This window comes from Parambassis ranga, chromosome 13 (genome assembly GCF_900634625.1).
Source record: "Parambassis ranga chromosome 13, fParRan2.1, whole genome shotgun sequence".
NCBI lineage: Eukaryota > Metazoa > Chordata > Actinopteri > Ambassidae > Parambassis > Parambassis ranga.
This window is the reverse complement of record NC_041033.1, coordinates 18897731-18915715: the sequence shown is the minus strand read 5'-3', so window position 1 is coordinate 18915715 and position 17985 is coordinate 18897731. Positions and strand designations below refer to the sequence as shown.

General features: G+C 42.4%; 1 protein-coding gene across 2 annotated transcripts in view; it reads right to left on the bottom strand.

The window, feature by feature from the left end:
• Positions 1–17651, bottom strand: part of LOC114444967 (T-lymphoma invasion and metastasis-inducing protein 1-like) — a 36441-nt gene extending 18790 nt beyond the window's left edge. Inside the window, exons 1-5 of one of the 2 annotated variants that reach the window (XM_028419878.1) lie at positions 11858–11885; positions 10651–10711; positions 9910–10059; positions 1120–1207; positions 111–1026 (exon numbers count right to left, since the gene is read on the bottom strand). In XM_028419878.1, the coding sequence (XP_028275679.1) occupies positions 111–1016 (906 nt within the window). In that variant the 5' untranslated portion in view covers positions 1017–1026; positions 1120–1207; positions 9910–10059; positions 10651–10711; positions 11858–11885. Of the gene's footprint in view, positions 1–110; positions 1027–1119; positions 1208–9909; positions 10060–10650; positions 10712–11857; positions 11886–17517 lie in introns of those variants that run through there. The other variant, XM_028419879.1, reaches the window with a different exon arrangement.
• Positions 17652–17985: the final 334 nt, after the last annotated feature.

Here is a 17985-nt window from a genome sequence, read left to right as displayed (position 1 = left end):
ACTGTTTACATATTCATGAATGGATCCGCCCTCAGCAAACTGGGCCACATTTTAAAGCCGATTATCTGAACTAAAATAATGGTAGGAAGAATCAGAGTATCAGCTCTTACCTGTATAGTCTGTGCCCTCCTGCCCTGCATGCTGGCACATATTGCAGCTTGGTGGCTGTTCAGGCCTTCAGACAGGCAGTGGGAGCGCCGGCAGGGCAGGGTGTATGCACCATAGGTGTTCCCATCCTCCTCTGACGGGGAGAGCATCTTATCATCCTCACCTTCCCTAATAGCCCTGTTGGTGTCGTGCCACTTGGCGTAACGGCCATGGGGTTGCCTGCGGGTAGGACTTGTCGGGCTGTAAAGCTCATCCAGTGAGTTCGCCCTGTCGGTGCAGTCTGTGGGGCTGGATTGCAGGTGGCCTTCACAGTCAGTGAAGTCTCTCTCATTGGCCATGTCTATGATCTCCTCAGTGCTAGTCAAGTGATCCTGACTGACATCAGACAGGGAGAACTCCAGGCTGTCATCTCGCCACATGTCTGCAGATTTAGACCTTTTCTTGAAGCTAACTTGAAGCTCCTTGGGGCAGTCCCGAGTTTTCTGGAGGTATTTCATCTCTCCTACATCGTCATCCTGCATCTCCTCTGCGGTGGGACCAGGTAGGGTTATGTGCATCGTATTCATGTGCACCGAAGGACTGACTAGGTCATTGTGATAAGAAACAGGCCGCAGATTCATGGCCACACGGTCCACCCAAATGGGGCTTCCAAAGTCTGGTAGGATACTGGTCTCATTGAAGGGCTCCAGGCCATTTTCAGCCAGGGACTGTGGAATGCTAGGGGTGCTACTTGAGCGTGTGCTCGTCTCAGAGTTCCTGTGCTCTATCTTTCCTGATGAAGCGTGGCGAGAGCGTCTGGACTGCTTGTTGGAAATACGAAGAGACCGAGACATGTGCTTACGTGACAAATAGCCACGTCCGTTACCATAAAGGGCATGGTCCCCGTTCTGGCTCTCGACATTTCCCATGATTCAGGAGCTAAATGGAAGGCATAAAAAGTTTAATAAATACAACTACGTACATAATGTAATCTGATGCCAACATGAAGCAAACAGAATTGCATCAAAATACCTGTAGGGCTGTAACAGTTTTTCCAGCATTTTGTCACTGGCTCTTCAGACAGTTTGGTCCCTCAGCTGCATGTATCATCCACAAAGCTCTGAAAAACAATTATAGATGTGGGCCTTTTACAAATCTGTTCCGTGTGTGCTTCTTCAACTTGTGTTTCAAGGAACCTGCTTCTAAAGATGAACATGAACACATGGGGCAAAACTTGAAACAGCTTAATTCCTCAGATCCTTGTGCTTTCATATTTAAAGTGGTGTATTCGCTGGTACCGAGAGGAGGATTTAGGAAACATACTACTAAGTGAATGCAATGGATGATCTTACATGCCTTGTCTATATTTACCTAGTTTCACACGTGAGCCTTGTTACACATGATGCTTGAAAAGAGGTCGAACAGTTAATAGAAAACAGCCAACATAACTTCAAGACGTTTTGGTCAAGCCAGCTTTAGACTGACCTACCACCATTCAACAGGAGTTTAGTGAAGTGGTGGGTATGTAATGACAGTACAAGCATAGTGACAGACTCAGTGAAGATGACTTATTCATAGCTACATGTGAAACATCCATGTAGTCTTGTCGTTTGCTCTCAGGAACTACCTTCTGCATTAGAGAGGGCTGAGAAGAGGAGGAGAGGTTTTTCTTCATAATGCACATTTGGACTCATCTACCTGCCTTTAGGCTGGACATGCTGATCTAAAAAAAGGTCCCATTCCATGCCTGAGACCATCAACAGATGGGACAGAAGATTAACTAACCACGTTGTGGCTGTTGTTTCTCCTGATGTGTGTTCACATACTTTTAGGACAGACGCTTTGGGGGGTGCAGTGTTTTTGTGTGTGTAGCTGACGCAGAGCAGTGTGAGCCCAACCCTCTGCTGCATGCACTCATGCTTACTGTGGAGAGGAGCGTTACATAAACTGGAGCTGACCCTGTTTTTCTACCTTGTCGCTCCCTTTTCCCTCTTCATTGTGTCCACTCGCCACCACTCACTGTTTGATGTGCATGTATTTTTCATACAGCACTGCAGTCCGTTTCATTTATTTCCATTTGGAAGAAGGAAAAAAACAGAATGTCACAGGAGGAGGGATAGAACTATGACATACCACTGCACTTATATAGGAAGAAAAAACACACACATGCTTACAGAATGCAGGCCCTGACATTATGACATGGCTTTTATGCATGTTCCCACACAATACTGTTCATTTTTTATATGTGTAGGTTAAAGTTTAATGACACTGCAGATGTTATCCCCAGAGAGAGAGTTCATGTCCACTGCATGTTTTGCCCTGGTGTAAGTATCTGTTATTTATAAGGCTGTTCTTATACGTTACTCTGTATGTTAATACGTTATGAAATTCACCACAAATTAATGTTTCATGAAGGGTTCACAAATAATATCTGTCAACATTAAACTCATGAAAATGCATAGCAGCACATTGTAATGCTGCAGAAAATGGGAGTGGCTGCAAATCACCTGAGAAATAGCATGTCTCCTGTGTGTGTAGGAAGTAGCTGCATGATGAAAATGCAAAATAAAACCACAAACGGAGCTAGGAACTAACAACACACTCAAAACTGCTGATGATCTGCCATGCCTGTTGATGATTTCTGACATTAAGACTGATGTCTTTGCTTTTCTTCCAGAAAAGGGGTAATCTGGTTGTGCATGACAAACATGTAGTGACTGATAAGACAAGCAGCAAGTGTGGACATTTCTGTCCAACCTATAGTTCTACCAGTTGTTGAGCTATAGCAAAACCTCAGTGTGGATGTACCCTCAATTAGGATACTACATCAGTAGGTACTGTGCACTAGTATATTTAATCAAACACATGAAACAACCAATTGATTAAAAGCCCAGTGAAGTAAAACTCGCATGAGACTACTCAGCCACTAACAGGTCAGAGGTTTATTGGGAAACAGATTTACTCTTTAACAGCACAGCCACAAATCAATCTACCTCACCATCATTGTTATCTTAGAATATTTTTTTAAAGAACAATTCTTTTTGCAGCAGGTCCAGGATGAATCAAAGCTACCTTTGCCTCCCTTGAAAGAGATAAGAGAACAGAGATTTCCTCAGTGATTTCCACCAAAGATAGAAGACAACAGATAAGAGGCTGGCCTTAAGAAAACACAACAGGTTAAGCACTCAGGAAAAAAAGATGATTACACATCATTGCCTGTGAGTTACTAGAATATCTGAATACAAGGTTAAAATGGCCTCAATTCCCCAACACAATGTTTTCTAAAGCTGCAACGCTGCTGGTGCACAGAATCCATCATCAGCTCTTTATTAATACATGAGGAAGAAATACCAGGGCTGGAAAAGATATTCTAGAGCACCGAGTCCCACCCAACAGCCAGAATGTTGCCTCTAGACATACCTGGTGTCTCAGGCTTTTAGCACTGTTATAATCTTTCGTATACAACTAACTGGCAATAACCAAATTAGGCAGTGTGACAGACGACCTGACTAAGTGGGTCACCTCTTATTTTCTGCCAGCTGTACAAGAGCACAGGACAGCAGGACTCGGAAGACTTATCCTGCCACAAGCCATTCTAACCACAGTAGATTTCAGCTACACACAATCAGAGGGAAGAACAGTTTTATTGTGGATCAAGATTAACACCACAACAGCTCCAAAGAGAAGCACAGCTAACACCAATTTGGGACGTTGTAAAAAGTGAGAACATTAACAGCATCAGGCTCAACATCAAGTTCAGAAAATCCTGGCTTTGTTTGGGTGCAGTTTTTTTAATTCGTGAGATGTCTTCTCAGGTTTTATGATTTATTCAAAGTTCAGATTACTAGAGACTTCTCAAAACACCATCTACAACATATTTCTAATATCTGCATGACTGATTTGAACCATTTATGTCACACACTGTGATTTATCCCAGAAACACATGATTATACAACAGTGCTGTTTTTGGAGGGTCGTATTCATATTTCCAAAGAATTTACTGGGGTTGGAATTTCATCATCCCTAAAATATGTGACAGGTAGATTTAGGGTCCGTTTGTTATTAAAGAACACTTTAGAAGTCTGACTTCTACTTGACAAATTCTTGGGCCTGCTGGAACAGGAACAAGAGAAAACTGTCCTAACCCCCACCTGCTCTTCTTCTTCTCCTTTAGGTCCCCAAGGACAAAATGTCAAGTTGTGTGTATCATTGGAGGAAACAATGAACATTCTTGCCCTGCAGCCAAAATCTAACTTATGATGTTTCAAAAACAAGGCCTGCTCACGTTGTGAAACACCTGGCTGCATTTTTCTGTGATCAGGAGCTCAGTGTATACAATTTAAGTAAACACCAAATAAAACAGATAATGACATAACTAACAGTGTAAATTTAGATCAGACACGTGATGACAGAAGATAAAAAAGTCAAGTCTATAGGTTGTCAGTGGACTCTTGCAACACATTCCTGCCATTAACCACTCCGGTGAAAGGAAAGAATGCATTGGGGCTGTATAGTTACAAGCTGCAACACAAAGCCCTGTAATCTGAACACTCCAGTCTCTTGAGATAATAACATAGGTAGTTGTATGGAGGAGGGTGAAGGGGAAAGGGGGGGTTACCTCTGAAAGACTGCACTCAAAGACAGCTCACATTTCCCAGCTGATGTACAGTCATATGCCTCTGTGGAAATGGAAGTACCAAACAGCAATGCTTGTTCTCATGACTCATTTTCTTTTCTCAAGAGTGCTCAGCTGTATTTAAGATTCTATTAGGCCACTGGGAAATTTAGCATCAGAAAAGCTTGCATCCTCATTCAGAGTTTCTTTCCAAAGTTGCAATTATTTGGGATGTTGATGGGGCAAACTTCCTCCAAGTCTTCATTTAATAGCTTAAATGAAACTATATCCTAGTGTTGTATAGCCAAAGAGTATTTTTCTGACTGGGTTCGGTAACCCTAGAAACATTGAATAGCAAACAGCTGGAAAAGTGGGCTTGCAGTGATAATGAAAGCAGCTCTACTCGTCTTGGAATAGTTTGTGCCAAGTAATGGCACAGAATGCAACATGAAGCGATGGGCTAGCCAGCATTTGGTTCATCCCGACAATACTCATACAGCTCTACTCACAACAAATCCGTATAAAATACACTGATAAGGAGCAGGTATAACAACTGCAATTAAACGAAAAAACATATAAGCAGGCGATAAGCCGAACCATCTGTCATTCTCATTTGCTGTAGAGCTGATTACATTTCTCAGTGCACTGTGGTAAATGCTGCTGCTGTGTGTGTGTGACCTGATCGACCCCGTCATAAGAGGCTCAGGTGGCTGTGTGATATGGGACATTGTTAATAGCAGAGAGCAGCCTTTAGAAGGATGCCAGCACATATCAAGCAGAATAATGGCTGACAGTGGAGCTGGTGTGAAACCTGGCAGACAGCAACAACCCTTGGTAAGGATAGATTGGCAATTTAATGTTGAATTTTGGGTACAGAGGTAGATTGTTACCTGTGGCTGCTGCACATCAAGCTGTCTGTTTTTTAAGGGTTTAGAGTTATTACCTATGTTTCAAAACTGACTAAGATGCCGGGAATATAGAGTCAAGAGTTTTATATAAAGCCAGTTTCCTTTTGTCATACTCTTTTATTAATAGCTTTGACGCATATGAGCTCAAACTACAACTAAACAAGGTTATTGCTAAATGTACTCTATGTACGGTACTACTGTTCTGTTTTACTAGTTAAAAATCTGCACAAAAATACAACTTCATTTCACAAAGGATCCATTCATTGACACTTTGTTTGTGCAAACAAAGCAATCTTTGCAATAAAGACTCTTATTTTGGATCTCGTTGTTGAGCAGCAGCTGGTGTTGTTTAGCCTAGTGGCACCTTTGTCCCTGCCAGTGTTTTCTCTGGGGCATCACTGTGTGCAGAGGTCACCTCTTCTACTGCCATTTAAGCTGTATGGCCTATGCACACAGCAGATGCTGCATGGTATTTGTTGGGTCAACAAATTCTTTGTCCAATCTACGGATAAAAAAATACTTTAAAGTACAACTTGCAGGTTTTTGTCAGATTGTTTAAAAAGTAAAAACAAGAGAGGGCCTAGTTGCTGCAGCTGGCAGAGATAGTGAAACTTGTCTAGCAGTTTATCATACTGGTTGGATGGTTATTCAGTGTTTAGCAGAGGAACAGAGGGACTACTACTACTCTGATGTTTATGTGCCATAGAAATTACAGAATAGTTTTGTGTATTAAGTTGTTTATGCCCTGCCTTTAGCCCTGTGATGGACTAGTGACCTGTCCAGGGTGTAGCCCGCCTCTCGCCTGTAGATAGCTGGGATAGGCTTCCCAGCCCCCCGTGACCCGGCGCTGCAGGACAAAGCGGGTTGGATGAATGCCTTGCCTTTATACGGAGAGGTGAAATCAACAATAAGAGTCTAATTTCTATATCACATACAAAGTGATGCCATTAATTGGCAAACCAGCTCTTTTTTTTAAACTTTCTACACCTTTCACACGTTTCCACATTGAATAACACTGTGTGGGGCTGTTTTGAGCCAGAGTGCTTTTATCTCCACCATCAATGCAAATGCCAGTTGGTTGTCTGCAGGGTCACAACTGAGGTGTTATCAGGCCATATCCTGCTTACGGCTCTTTAGCTCCTCATTGACAACCTTTGAAGTAGTTAAACAGCTGTTAGCTAAAGCATATGTAACCCACAGATCACCGTTTAGGACATACGGGGGAGGGTACAGGTCGTAGAGATTCTAATGATTATACAGCTCTGTGGCGGAGGGAAACGGTTTTAAAATCTGAAACAGGAAGCTGGAGGATTTCTGCCTATTTAAATGACAGCACTGGCAAATGTGTCCATAGATGTTAGCAGTAAAGTTATCTTTAAAAGTGTGTGTAAAGTATCAGCTTTTATGAAGTTTTTTTCCCAGAATAAAAGTACTCAATCTGATTACTAATTGTGGTGATTATGTAGGACACATGGATGATCCTTACACATTAATGTTGGTTGTTATTTCTGTCACCTAAAATGTGTAATGAGCTGAGGAAATATTCACTGCTTAGGAGTAGCAGCAGGACCAGACAAGAATCCACAACCATAAAAAAATGTGTCATGTAATAAAAAATGCTTCAGCTGCTGTGAGAAAGTATCACAACCACAATCACCAGAGACTTTCACAAGCTGACCTTCTCATATCCTGTAACTGTCACTGTCAGTGATAAGGTCTCCCCTGGCTACATGGAGCATCAACGCCACTCTGCCTTTACATGCTTCACATTCCAGATGTACAATTTGCACCCCCGCAGTCTGACTGCAAACAAACTCAACAATATTACAAACACAGAAGGAGGCTAGCTGTTTTAGGAGTACGGATTTGTGATCAGTGGAATTGGTGTGCAGTTACAAAAACAAAAAAACAACTTGGCAGCAAATTGTGTATAGGCATCAGGTGATATTATCCACTGTCTTCAGATGATTTGATTCAACAGAGAGCTGTAAGTGATACATTGATGTACCGGTAACTTAAAACTGAAAAAGTCTGCATTGAATTGGCACTGAGCTGAAGTACAAATGGGGGAAATCAAAACAGGTCAATATTTGGCAATACAGAATTTTTTTTGTCTGGTTCACTTTGGCTTTTCCACAAATGCAATCATTTGCTTCCAGGTCAGTGAGTGGGAATACCAAGCATGCCTTCATTTTGAGTGTGTTTCCTTTTATACACCACAAGTACACACACTGCACTCAAAATCGCATCTGGGTCAACGTCAAGGTTTTCAACATTTTGTTTCCAATATTAATAAGCGGGGAATACACATCTCACATTTAGGTTGCAAACAGAAGAAGGTGTATCTATAATCCTGGTAAACTAGAGGAGACTGCAGCTGTGTGTTACCCAACTCATCCTGGAACAACTTTTCAAAAACACACTCCCAATAACAGTCATCCAAAAACACAGCAGGCACAGGCCCTCTTTAGACAGGGCTGTTCCTTTTAGTTAAATGTTCCATATACTAGTCCAAGATTTACATACACAGCAGAGATTCTATCTTCATATCATTGGATGCAGCCCATGAAGTCATCCCTAAGCATCACCTCAACCATAAAACCCCCTGGAGCCCTCAGCTCCCTCCTGTGTTGCATTGTGCACTGGAGCAGAGTCGATCTGGATCCTGACACACACGACTACACAAAGCAAGGTAGAAAATGTGTCTGCTTCCTCCAAGCAATCCTGATCACAGTTTCCTGACCTGTGGTATGGTCACTTAAAAGGGACTCCAGTTCATCCAACTTTTTACCAGGTTAAACACGCTGATGAATACATCATCCATTAGGATCAATGGGATGCAACAGTTGAAATAAACTTTCCATTTAAAGGAGCCTTATGTTAGCCCAGCAGTAATATGGCACCATGTCTATTAGCACTCCAGTTTTTGCAGTACTAAATAAAGAAAACATTAGTTTCAGATTACTCTGTAAAAAAAAATAACCCAACAGGCTCATGAGTGAATAAAAGTAAGACCACAATCCTAATCCTATCGTAAATATCAGGAAATAAAATATCTGGCAGCTGACAGTCCCTGTGAGGGCTGGGCATGTGCATTTGAATAGACACATTTGTTTACATCTACAAACAAGTCTAACAAAGTGGAGTGATGAGACATGCTTGAAAAGTCTCACTGTATAGCTATGTGTGCCTTTATGCTGAACTCTCCATATATAGCCCAACTTTTATAATAAGCCAAGTATCTGAACGACCACATGATCTCATATGAACCCTGCTGCTTGTAAATCTACAATAAAGCCTTTGTTTCACTGCACACTGTACCTTTCAATTAAGACAAGCTTACAACATATTTTGTACTGTTTTCATTTCTGAGAACAATCACTTTATTAAAACAAGGTCCCATTGCGTGCTACCTTTTTAAAAAAGGAGTCAGACCTAAAGGTTTTTTTAGCTCATTCTCCACCAGTCATAACACGGGCATTGTCAAGATTTACAAGCTTGAAAGCCAGAGTCTGACCTCCTGTTCTACTAAGCCTTGAACGGTCAATACATTACCATAACTATGACACCAGATGACCATTTCCCGCCCCTCTCCCCACCGCAGGAGTCACAGTGGGCTTTCTAACACAAAGCCAGGATTTTAAATGAACTCACACATCATAAAGTCCTCCTGCCCCCCTGCAGGATGTGCTCTGGGAATTCTCCTTGACTTTGACCATCTAACATTTGCAATTCATCATCTCTCTTTCTCAGCATCACAAAACCACCACCACCACCGCTGCTGCTGCTGCTTTGTCATTACAACGACACAGACACACGCAGTATTGTTTGCGTCTGGCTGTGAATGGGTGAGGGGGTGCAATACAATGGTTGCAGGTAAAGTTTTGCCCCACACAGGATAGCTACAGGTACAAACATGATGAAAACCCCACCCTAAACACAGGCTGTGAAGACCCCAGGATGTGGTTACACACACACACACACACACACTCTTACACACAGCCACTAAACCATGAAAGCATGAAAATACAGAAACTAATAGCAACTAATGAGAGCATCCTGAAAATACAAACCCTTAAAGGCACAAGATGATTCACATGGCTGCATCTGACAAAATTAACTTGCTGCAGACCACACAATGATTCAGTGTGTGTGACTAAAACTGGTGATATTTAGCACCTCTTTTGGAACACAGGTTTGAGGCCGGAGAGCCATTTGTCTCTCTTACCCAGACACAAACACACACTGTCGCAAAGAGGCAAAAAAAGAAGAAATGCACAGTAAACAGAACTAACTTACCTCACTGTGTCCAACCAGGAAGCGTTATCACTGCTTGTTCTACCCGCAGTGACCCAGAGAAATCCTACACATCAGTTAAGAGGGCAAATTTCAAGCTCCACGTGAGGGGATTATTGATATTCCTCTTGCTACTTCACAGCAGACTAACTCCTATATGCAAGGATGAGTTGAAGAAGTGAGGGAGGGGGAGTGACTGTTTGTAAACCCCCTCCCATTTGTCCCCTCCTTCCCCCTCCTCCAGCTGACTCTTTCACACTCTTTGCTCCCTCCTTCTCCTTCATGCTGCTCCCTCCTTCATTCTATAATTCCATCCCCCTAAACTATAAACCTACTGCCAGCAGGAATGTGTGTTCCCTCTCTCGTCTCCTCTGTAATTGCCCCATCCACTCCCCTATTAGAAGTATGATATTTACACAAAATGTTGCAGCCTTTCTTATTGCAGGAAAAAAAAGAGATCAGCAAGATTCATGACTGTATTTGACAGTGAAAGCTTAAGTGTTGAATAAATGTCAGCTTATTTTTGACAGTGACAGAGCTTAATCTTGCTTTCATCGCATTGCTTTGTGGTTCAAAGAGCAGGATTTGTATAAAGAAGATTCTGGAAAATGAGACAAATGTTTGCCTCAAAGGCACTGAGGGCTCGAAAGGTCACCGTCTTAATGTGTTGCAACATGCAATTTGCAAAAATCAGCGACAGCCCGCAATGAACTTGTGAATCTGAAAAAGAGAGGAAGGACTCACTGTTAGCAGCAATGATGTCGTGTGGCTTCACATCCACAGAAACAGAGTTGCCCGATTCACTCTGAGATGATGAAACAGGCAGAGGACATGAGGGGGAGAGAGAGACAGGGGTATGACGGAGGAGTGAGGGCACAGCAGCGTGTTCAGCTGCAGCCTGCGTCATGGGCTCCAGACGCAGCTTTGTATACAGGCTGAACAGTAAAACATGCCCTGAGCTACCTAACAACTGCACAGAGAGGAGGCAGAGGGAGTAATGAGCTTAATCTGTCTGAGGGGAGTCCAGAGATTGGAGGAGTGAATTGCCATGTCTAGACTTTGTGATGACTATGACCAAAATAAAAGGCACTCAGCACTGTGGTCAGGCTGGCTTCCTCTCGGTGTAGCTTCATGTCCTGCCAAGGTTGTGACCCTGATATTAAACAGAACCACTGGGATTTTGTAGGATCGCTCCGTTTGCAGAGGCATTCTTATCCATCAGCTCAGGTGATCTGTCAGATTAGCTCATTTTCACTTTGAAATGTTGTGCCAAGACACACAAACACACCGTTTGCCAGTTTCATCTTGTCAATTAGTAAAACAATTTGCTGGAATTGCATCCAAAAAGTCTTGAAAGCACATAAAACAGGTTTCATTGCCAATACAGACCACAAAAACCTACTAATATTTGATAATATTACACAAACGTGATTTCTGTTGTGTTTTCACAAGTGCAAGATGAGGAGTTCTCCTTATCTGCACTGCTCCCCACCCAAACAGTACTGGAAAAGGCAGCAGTGCAATAAATGCATCTATCAGTGAAATGTGGGCTAATGCTGAATCCACGTCTGCTGTCACCACAGGCATCTCAGAAATGCAGATTGCCTCTATGGAGCTCAGCTAAACAAAATGCTCTGCTTTCTCATCACCAACACAAGGCTATTAAACCCAGTCCTATCCGCACTCAATTTAGGAGCTGATTGAATTGGACATCCAATACATTGACGGGCCATTCAATACCGCTGGAGCAATTTGGCAGGTGAGACTCCTGTTACAGATCCACAGCAACACTTCAGACTGCTGATGCTGTCCAGGTGTCACAACCTACTGCAATCACTGCCAATCACCCATAGTGTGAAAAAAGAAAATCAGCTGAAGACAGAGTAATGGCAGAGATACATTTGCAGTAAGTCAAAGATCTTAAAAAAAGCACAATTGGTAGAGAATGTACCTTCCTCTCCAGCTGTGTAGTTGTGCAGATCTAACCTCCTGTTTAGCCATTAGTTTTGTAAAAGCTGAGCTAACTTAATTGAGTCAGGAAACCTGTTTTTAAATACAATTTTTCAGAGACAAAATTTACATGTGCTTCACCTTTTCCCAGTAAAAACTAAATGATGATGCTACCACCAGAATTTGCTGCATGGATCCTTGCTTTGTCTACAACACAGACCTCATTTAAAACAGGGGAACGGGAAAAAGGATGGGAGTTCTTTAAAAAAAAATGCCATGTTCAGTTATTGCATGGCGATCAGTCACATAAATTCTCCCTCCTTTGTTCTGCAGTCAGACTGCTAACACCACAAGATGTGGCAAGAGTCAACAGGGTTCAACACTTTCCCAAGGCACAGGAGCCCATCATGTCTGGCTAGCTTGATCATAGCACTGCACCCCAAGAATAGATTCAAATAAAGTATGGATCATACACACAACCTCAGTTTTGGATATCAAGATATGGCTGTTTAGCTCTGCAGTATTAAGACTTTACCACGGACTAAGGTTTGTGTGTGTATTTCCTGGTATTGCCTGTGGAATAACATGAAAATGCTATGAAACGTCAAGTGCAATGAAAGTTCTGATGTCTTTCAGCAGTTTTGAACTACAAAGCCAACACGCTTTCTTGTCTCACACCAATTAATCTCTTAATTAGCATGCAGAGGATGAGTATTACCCACAGTTCTGCATCAAACAGTAGAGTTAACAGCAACTGTGTGCTGATTTGAATTTTTCTCTCAGACCAATAGACAAAACCTCTAGTCTAAAAATACAAACTGCATCATGTTTATTTTACTGTTAAAGATATGGGTCGGCTGTGCCTGCAGCAACTGAATCGACCACAATGCTTGAAAGGACACTGATCACCACAAGGGTTTAAGCATTTGTTTTTATACTGTTAAAGGTGTCCTGAATCACAGCAGCCCCCCCTCTGAACCCATGTTCCTCTGAGGAGAGGGATGATCCATTGTACTGTAGAAGAAGAGCCCCATGTACAACTGATATCTGAAAAGAAAAATGCAACTGTTATGCAAGACATGAAAGCAGTAACCCCAGCTCGGGTAGAGATCATTAGCGGAGGATCCAGTGGTCTCCAGCAGAGAGTTGCCTCTCAAGAGTCGACATCAAAGACGCCGGTACAGAGAGGGAAATAATTTAGACTGCAGAGAAAAAGATGGAATTGATTGGTCAGGACCGAAACTATACAGCATAGGTGGCTCTCCAGTATTAGTTATTAAAGATGTTTGAAGCATATTAAAGCAGGGGTCTGCCCTTAAGCTACTGGGTGGACCCAACTGTATACTGAGCTACTTACACAAAGCACCATGACCAACATGTGCCTGACAAGAAGCTAAACTGCATGAAAACCTCTATTAAGAATAAAACTGAATGAATATACACATTTTACTGCTTTAATAGCATTGTGGACTAATTTTTCTACTAACAGCATAACTTAAAATCAATGTGTGACACATCAAAACATAACAAAACGGCCTTTAAAGTGCAGTTACCACAAGCTGGTTGTTCCCTTTACCATTTCAATCACAGTAATGTGATTGATTCATTAAATTCACCATAAGAAAGGAGTTCTTTGTCCAGATGTTTCCACAGTAAAAGGACACAAAACATCCCAAGCTTTCCCTACATATATTTTTTTTACACCACCACCAAGTGGCAGTGGGCAGCTACGAGTAGCACCATGCAACCATGCTGGAGCTTCAACTCCAGAGACCCCAAAATGACTCATTGCCTCAGCAGTTTAGTGCACTTAAGTATCTATTATTCATCCTCAACCACAAGACTCAACCAGCCGTGAGAAGCTGATGATCACCAGCATGTGCATTTTTGACAGCGGGTCATTCGTTCCTGCCCACAGCTCAAAAATAGAAGGAACAGAGTGTTAATGAGATCATTTGTCATGTCTTTGCAAACCCTATATCCACCATGGGATGCAAGTAAAACCAAATGCCATGTGTAGGTCGGCATACAGTACACACACCCACACTGACCTCTCACTTTGGAGGAGCAGACCACTGTAAACAGAACCCTTTCAGAAATTACTTTTTTGAGTCGCTATCAACCTCAAAAGAGGCTTTGAAGCACGAGTCAGTCAGCAGTCGAGCTCTTAATTATTTCTATGGTGCAAGCCACGGGATGAGGAGGTAAATCTAGGATGCTAATAATTCATGTGTCTTTATTACATGGAAGTTAAACTGAGGAGGAGGAGGTTAAAGTACACTGGATTTCGTCCTTGCTTACTAAGGTTAGTGGAACACTAACATGCAGTGCATCGTATTCACCCTGATCTGCAGCATTGCTGAAGGCGTTGTCCTCTGGAAAGCATTTGGGATCCAATCTTGGCAAGCCATCTTGATGTTTTCCCAGATTATGCTGACTGTCAGCACATCATGAATTCATCACACAAGACCTCACTGCTGGAATATGTGCAACTGGCGATAAATTAGGAAAACATGCAGGGCCTTTTAAAATATATGTGATGTGAATGAGTAGGGTTCAAAGAGTCAGTGCATCAATGTGTGGGTCAGAACACACAAATATACTACACTCTGTGTACAATGCGGTTAATTGTTCAGAAAAGGAGGATTTCTTTCTTTTGAAGGTAGCAGAAGACAAAAAGACAGAGCGGCACATCAACGTATCCTCTAATGGAGACGGATGTCCTGTCAGGAGAAACATGGGTAGGCTGAGCTCCCGTTTGAAACTCAATATAACATGGATTTAGGCACACAGGTGGAGAGGAAGACATGGTTGTCCTTCATCCATCAACTTGAAACTCTCACACTAAATCTGACAGACACAACCTCACTTTGTACTGCATATAAGGAGTCTGAGCAAGAAGAGCAGATCATTCTTACAAGATAAATTTGGCAACCATCAGAGAGGACAACACAGACATGGACACGAGAGTGTGACACAACATGGCTGCACTGGCTACAAGATTTAAATGTCAGAGCTACAACTACTGATTCTCTTTTTCTGTCACTCATCTTTATAATTTGCACGACAAGCCAAAACCACTAAACTTACAAATGAGGAAGAGAGGTCCTAATGCTTAACATTTTCACAGTGACTCATTATTTATCTGTTGTCAGATGCTGTTTTTCCAGTTTTTATTGTGGCTCAACTTATCAGTGCTGAAATATTTTAAGAGCTTCTATTCAGCTTTAGCCACAATTAATATTGAGAGAGACACTCACAAATACCACCCAAGCCTGCAGTCTATTCAAATATTTAAGCAACTTTACAAGCAGCGTCCATTTAAAGAGTATAGAGGTGGTCGTTCCACTCTTTAAACCCAACATGCAGAATAATTGCTGATAATATTTTCAGGAGATATGCGTGCATGGCACCCACTGAGGCTTTAGTGTGGTTCAGTGCTCTCATTGTGATACCTACAATCAGCCACTTGGCAGAAAAACACAAGTTTCCTGTTGTGAAAGATTTCCAGCTCTGTGGTTGTGGTCTAACATATAATTAATATTTCCACAACAGACCTCCTCTTCTTATTTTGCTCACTCTTTAACTGCCTGGCTTGATAAGACAACACAGTAATTTAACATCAATCTAACCACAGAAGTTACAATTCAACCCATTGTAAGTAGCAGTAGTATTAAATGAATAGTCTGTGTTAACGTTATCACACTAGGTTCTGTATATTATTCACTTCACTAAGAAAAACACACTAGGCTGTCTTCAGTATTTACTTTGCACCACTTTGCAAATGAATGAGGAGTTATGTGCAAGTGGGATGGAAATGAATAATTCACAAAGAGCACTTATGAGACTCAGATTATGCGCATTTGAAGAAATCAACTGTGTTTGGTTGTACATGCATGAAGAACAAAGCCATGGATTGTACAAAAAGCCAACACATTACCATATGAATCTGTGGGCATTCCTTCAGTCGCTACAAGGCCTCAAGTTAACATTGCAGATCTTTGAGAGTTAAAGAGTGTGGATAGAAGCAGCACAACCAGTTACAACTAACAGAGGGGGTGGGGGGTGAGGTCTCTGTACAGGCATGTCACAGAGATGGGCTCAGGTTACCACCTTAAGGACACATCTCTAAACACTGAGGTCACTCTGCTGGATGCTCACAGTGTGCTTTGTTATTCACACAGTTCTCCACTATAAAAAAACAAAGCCCATTTCAAACAGTGACCTCTGCAAAAAGACTCTCCACACTTCACTCAGGGTAACCTAGGTTATCAAACTCACCAACAAATACATACATATTAAACTTTTAAGTATTACACTCTCAAACATTCAGGGCATCTTCAAAGATCACACACCTCTGAACCTCTGGCTCTTGCCCAGAACATGGTTTAAGGCAAATCAAGTCTTACTGAACCAGTGGATGTGAACATGGGTGAGGAGGTTAGTGGTATTTCCCCCTTTTGCAGGTAGTATTGATTCGCTGACTGGAACAACCCATTTTAATGCCATAATGTCATACATGTCTGCAGCTTGGGCTTGTTTAATTGGATGCTACTTTCTTGCCTAACAACTACCTGGTCTGCATATATTGTCTCTCCAGCAGTGCCAGCTATGACTTGCAGACAGCAGCAGTATGAGAGAGGCCTCCTCAGTATGTTTTCAGTTGAACGTCGCAGAAAATAATAGAAAAAAAGGCTCTTTTGTTTGAACTCATGCCACTGCAGGTTATCCTATTACTTCATTAGTTTGTGGGTATTTTCCTCTTTCAGGTATTTACAGCTACCAGGCAGATATTTGCAAAACCATAAACACAAGCTGCTGACTGAGAAGCTGCATCCAAACCTCCCAGGAGACAGACTATTTGTAAAAAAACTAATTTTTTTCAGCAGCATTAGTTCACAAAACACAAGTCTGCCAAATACTACGCTGTATTTATTCTACACAGTCACAGCAAAACTGGTCCAACCCAGTAATGCTTCTAAGCATCCCTACACAGGCAGCCACACAGGAAAACAACAGAATGTGGCAGTGACGCTGCAACAAACGTGACACCATAAGGTCATTGGAGTAAAACAGCTGCACAAACGAGATATCGCCTTTCAGTTGAGTCACCTGCACATGATCAGTTTACTAAGATAAGGTGTAAACACAACAAACAACAAAGCCGGATCAGCTTTCCGATTAAATCCAAACGCAACAATTCACCGCACTCAGGCCACTCGAGGCTTCATGCTTTCTCCAAACTGACCACAGAAGCGTTCAAACACCTCCAAGGTTTAAAAGGCAAATTCTGTTCTGCGAGTCCTACAAAACATCCGAGCTGCATTTCTGCAGAAATGCAAATACCCGCACACGCCTGTTACATGTCCCCCTGTCATCCCGGCTCATGTTTATACCCCCAAAAGCAACTGATGTGTGACTGAATGAATGGGCACCAGCTGCAAAACACTCCGTGCACAATTACGCAGCTTGTCGCCGGGATGATCCGCACCGACCGCCTCAGTGCTGCAGCGTCTGCCACCTCTGATAAACTTGTATGATTGAGTGACACGGTCATGCGTGTAGAAGGCGCTAGGACCACGCGGAAGCATGATCGGACATCGAGGCTATATTTTTCCTTCACATGATAGAGACAGCATGGTCCCCGGTCTCCTCACATACCTGTCTCCTCCTCCGCGGGGATTCGGCTGTATCAGTCCTGACTTTAAATTCTCCATAATTCACATGCCGGTGTTTCCCATCCGTGTTCTCAGAATCCTGCCGCTTCTCAAAGGTCTGCCTGCCTGTCCACGGACCATGCGTGTTATTTCCACACCGCTGAGAGGGGCGGAGCCCGTGGCCCTTGGAGACGGATCGCAAGTGGATCATGAGAATGCCACTTATTTATTCTCAGAGCCAATCAGGTGCGGCTCACCTCGAACGGCATTGACTGTGTGTCAAAATGCAATGAGTGTTATGGTTTATACAAAAAAAACTGAAAATAATCCCCACACATTACTGAAAAGCTCCTTGGTGCAGTCTATGCATCCCATTAGCCCCACACATGCATACTGATGCCTTTTATGCCAATATGTGCAAACACATGTGAGGAATACTTAAATGAACCAAAACATACTTACCAGTGTTAGA